This window comes from Eptesicus fuscus, chromosome 4 (assembly GCF_027574615.1).
Source record: "Eptesicus fuscus isolate TK198812 chromosome 4, DD_ASM_mEF_20220401, whole genome shotgun sequence".
NCBI lineage: Eukaryota > Metazoa > Chordata > Mammalia > Chiroptera > Vespertilionidae > Eptesicus > Eptesicus fuscus.
Genome location: NC_072476.1, coordinates 25,392,310 through 25,396,658, shown reverse-complemented (window position 1 = coordinate 25,396,658; position 4,349 = coordinate 25,392,310). Strand labels below are relative to the sequence as shown.

The 4,349-nt window shown below is 45.3% G+C and overlaps 1 protein-coding gene across 2 annotated transcripts; it reads right to left on the bottom strand.

The window, feature by feature from the left end:
- Window positions 1-622: 622 nt before the first annotated feature.
- Window positions 623-3,356, bottom strand: MRPS17 (mitochondrial ribosomal protein S17). 2 transcript variants are annotated; one of them, XM_008141527.3, is made up of 3 exons: window positions 3,270-3,356; window positions 2,542-2,687; window positions 623-1,051 (listed from the first exon to the last, which is right to left on the bottom strand). In XM_008141527.3, exons 2-3 carry the CDS (start codon window positions 2,662-2,664, stop codon window positions 785-787), a joined length of 390 nt encoding a protein of 129 aa, XP_008139749.2. In that variant the 5' UTR covers window positions 2,665-2,687; window positions 3,270-3,356; the 3' UTR covers window positions 623-784. The 2 variants fall into 2 exon arrangements, with proteins under 2 accessions (XP_008139749.2, XP_028001208.2); XM_028145407.2 differs by lacking the exon at window positions 3,270-3,356 and adding an exon at window positions 2,907-3,237.
- Between the last annotated feature and the right edge of the window lie 993 nt (window positions 3,357-4,349).

Genomic DNA, 4,349 nt, shown 5'->3' with positions numbered 1-4,349 from the left:
TGGGCCCTTGACCAGAATTGAACCCGGGACCCTCTAGTCCACAAGCCGACACTCTATCCACTGAGCCAAACCAGCTAGGGCCCCAAGCATGTTGATTATTTCTGTTTGGAATTGGTTAAATCATAGAAAAAAATTAAATTAATTTTGAATATACACCATCAAAAACATTCACTTTATGTGATCTTATGTGTTTACGGTATCAAAAAGGTTTCTTCTCGCCAAATAAAGGTTCTAAAATAAATTCAAGATTCCTTGGAATGCCCTGACTGGTTTGGCTCAATGGATAAAGCGTCGGCCTTCGGACTGAGAGGTCCCAGGTTTGATTCCGGTCAAGGGCATGTACCTTGGTTGCAGGCACATCCCCAGTAGGAGGTGTGCAGGAGGCAGCTGGTCGATGTTTCTCTCTCATCGATGTTTCTAACTCTCTATCCCTCTCCCTTCCTCTCTGTAAAAAATCAATAAAATATATATTAAAAAAAAATTCCTTTGAATTAAAAAAACAAACACATACACACACATCTAAAACAGTGAGCTTAAAAAATAATGCAGCAGATTGCTAGGCACATTTAGTGTAACAGGAAAGCATGTTCACTGAAAAGGAAATATGAAACATGACCATAAACCTTTTTGGAAAATTGTAACAAACCCTTTATTCATTTACTTTTAGCTATTTCATAAGTACCGGAAGAAAAACTGATCAGTTTGTGATGAAATTTAGAATTTCTTTTCCATAAAGCAAACTTATAAACCATTTCCTCTGGCTCGTTTTTCTAATCCTCCTTCACTATTCTGAAGAGACACTGTGTTCTTCCAGAGTTTTGGTTAGATGGGTGGTTTCCAAACTGATTGGACTCTCCAGGTAGGCAGTTCCTGCACAAGGTTTTCCGGACACTGGATCTATGATTTGTCCAACTTTGAAAACAATCTCAGCCAGCTCATGTTTCACATGTTTCGTTCGTGGAACAGGTAAAGCTTTGAGAAGCACAATGTCCCCAACTGTGCACTGCTGAAGAGCATCATGGGCAAAGTAGGTTTTCCGTTTATTAAAATACTGTTGAGAGAAGGAAGAACAAATGAGCAGTTTCCATCTGTGATCTGGCACTGCAGTAGAGAATATGAAAAAGTAATGCACAGAGAAAAGAAGCTGGGACTTGGGGGTGAGGGGTGAAGATAACATATTTAAGGCAGTTTCCAATACAAAAATTAGCTGCTTAAATTCTGGAAGACAGCAATGACTTCCAGAGATGATCCTGTCCCCAAGCTCTCCAGTGAATTATCTTCAGTACCCTTGCTCTATCAATTACCGTCCTTCTTGACACTACTTAAATTCTTCTCTCCAGTGGCACCTCTCCAGTCCATAAACATGCCACTGTCACCACTAGCAGTGTAATCTAGGACAAAGCACTTAACTCCAAGCTCGGCTTTTTTCCACCATAAAATGAGGCTCTAATACTTGCACCTCTAAAGATCCCAAGAGAATTAAACATATAATATACATAAAGCACGTAGCTCCATGTCTAGCCCAACGTATTGCAAACAAACTATGGATAACTAGAATCACCTATTCCTCAAGGCAGCCCCTCCACGGCGGGTAATCCCACTTCCAGATGAGAAAAACAGGCTCAGGGAGGGTAAGTAATGTGCACAGCTAGTAAACTACAGAGTCAGTGTTCAAACCAAAGTCTTCTGAGTTTAAGGTCAATGATCATGCCATCACTTTTCAGCTTACTCCTGTGTTTTTCATCCCAGATAACAACTGGCATTTCTACCATCTTGAATGCAGAACATCCTTGACATTTCCCACTCCCTCCCTTACAAAGCAAGAGCTCTGTCCTTTCTGAAATCTACTTTTCCCCATTGCTCCAAGGACTGTTCAGGTCCTTATCGTTTCCATCCTGGACTTTCTCCATAGCCTCCTTACCCATTTCCTGACCTCCAACCCTCATACCTACCCATCTCCAAGTCTGTCTTTCCTTTGCTTATAGGATGAAATCCAAAATACAACATAAAAGACTCTTCACAGTCCGGCTCCGGTTGTTCTTGTACCCATTCAATTGTGCCTACTTAGTGCCCAACTCTGGGCTACCCTTGCCCAAATACCTGCTGTTCCTGTAGAACGTCATACCCTCTCATGGCTCAAAGAACTTCCACAAACTACTACTCAGCTTGGCCAGAATGACTTCCCCCAACCTGGTCCTCTGGATAAAATCCTTTTTGAGATTCATCTCAAATGTCTCTAAATCGAGGATGCGCTCCTTCAGCAGCCTGGGAAAGAAGGTGTCCTGCTTTCTGCACCCACAGTACATTGCACATAGAAAGACGGCAGTACTCACCAGATGGAACTGAAATGAGCTCTCTGTGTCCTTAGAATGTGAGCACACACCATGAATAATTCGCTTTGTTAAACCACAAACCAGCCCAGTACTTGGGATGCAGCAGGTGCTCAATGTATTTTTCCTGATAGAGAAGTGTTTTTCTGCTCAGAACGCAGAATGTGTCGGTGATTTATCGATGCCAACGGAAAGCAGGGATGTTTCTCACCTTTAATAAATAGGGATCCAGAACAAGCCTCGTTACTCTCACTTTGGCGGTTTTTTGCATGGCTGTCCCAATCACTTTCCCCACGATCCATTTGGCATGGACCGATGAGCGAACTATTGACATTTCAGATAGATGGCTTTGGTCACCTGAAAAACAAAATTCAAAGCTTAATGTTCTGGGGGTTATGACTCACTAAATGCATTTGGTCACTAGAACTGCCCAAGTTCAAAAACAGCTTTTGCTGGCCTTCTGGAATCACCCCTTTGGAGATGCTTACACGATTCCCTAGTTCCTTAATTACCCAACCTCCCGTCTGTCCAGTTTACAATGCTGCAAATTTAACTCCTCTAAGCCTCAGTCCCCACCTTTGCAAAATGGGAACAACAGGGCCTATTCACAGGAGTGCTCTGAGGAGCTCAAGGCGCATAAACGCTGGCCTTGACTGCTGTCCCTTGTTTCTTTCCATCCCGCGGGCTACTCGCGGCGCGCAAGGCCTGGTGGAGCGGCAGGGGTGCCCCCGCCGTGCAGGAGACCTTGACTTAGGGCGGCTTTCACGTCAGTCAGTCAATACTGAGCACAGCCCACGCGGCCTGGGGAAGGTTGGGGGTGGCTGATCCCTCCGCTCCGGTGGACAATCCCGAGGTCGGGAGACTCGACTCCTCCCGAGGACTTTCACCCCGGGACCCCGATCCCACCCCCTGCAGCTGCGGTGCGTGGCCCGCACTCACCTCCACGCCCTGAAGTCCCAGCGCGCGACCCGCGGAGAGCCGGTCGGACGTGGTTGCGTCACGCCGCACGCAGGTCGCTCCGCCTCGGACCGCCCTCTCATTGGTCGCAGGTCTCCTCAGCTCTGGGCGGGGTTAAAGGCAGGACTCCGCCCACCCCCTCACACGCCTTAAAGGGAGCCGCGGGCCCGGAGTCCCTGGGAGAGTGGGCGGCCTTTTCCTATTCGGTTCGGTTTCCTCTTCTTCCATCGAGCTCCCTCCCAAGCGTTGGACAAGGCCTTCCAAATCAAAGGAACTTCATTGATTCATCAAATACTGAACCATGAGATGCTGCTAAATGCTGAGACTTACTTAAGAATTTCTGTCCCCACAACTGCTTTTAAGATAAACTTTTTTTTTTTTTTTTTTTTTTTTTTTTAAGATTTTAGGTGTTACTTCTCAATATATGGGAGATGGGTAGAAGTCCGGTGTGGGTGCGTATATACTTGCACATTTTTTAAAAATATATATTTTATTGATTTTTTTTTTTTTACAGAGAGGAAGGGAGAGGGATAGAGAGAAACATCGATCAGCTGCCTCCTGCACACTCCCCACCGGGGATGTGCCCACAACCAAGGTACATGCCCTTGACTGGAATCGAACCTGGGACCTTTCAGTCCACAGGCCGAGGCTCTATCACTGAGCCAAACCAGTTAGGGCTATACTTGCAAATTTTAAAGGGGTTAGATGGGCCACGAGCATGCTACGTGATGAAGCCTTTTCAGATAGAGGGAAATGTGGAAATGTATTAGGCTCCTGTTCGGGAATTACTAAGAGGAACAGAAAACAATAGGCTACTAGCACAGATTGAGGGCCATAATGTGGGTGTGGTCAATTGTCTTTGATCACTGAAACATCTTAGCAACACCTGATGGAAGGCTGGGAAAATCATTTATTCATACGTTAATCTGTCCGACACCCATTTCTTCTTTAGCAAACATTTATGGAAAACTTATTCTCAGATTCTGTGCTAGACATGAGACAAGAAAGAAAAAAATAAATCAAAGGAGACCCCCACTCTTAAAACATCCACACTCTAGGAGG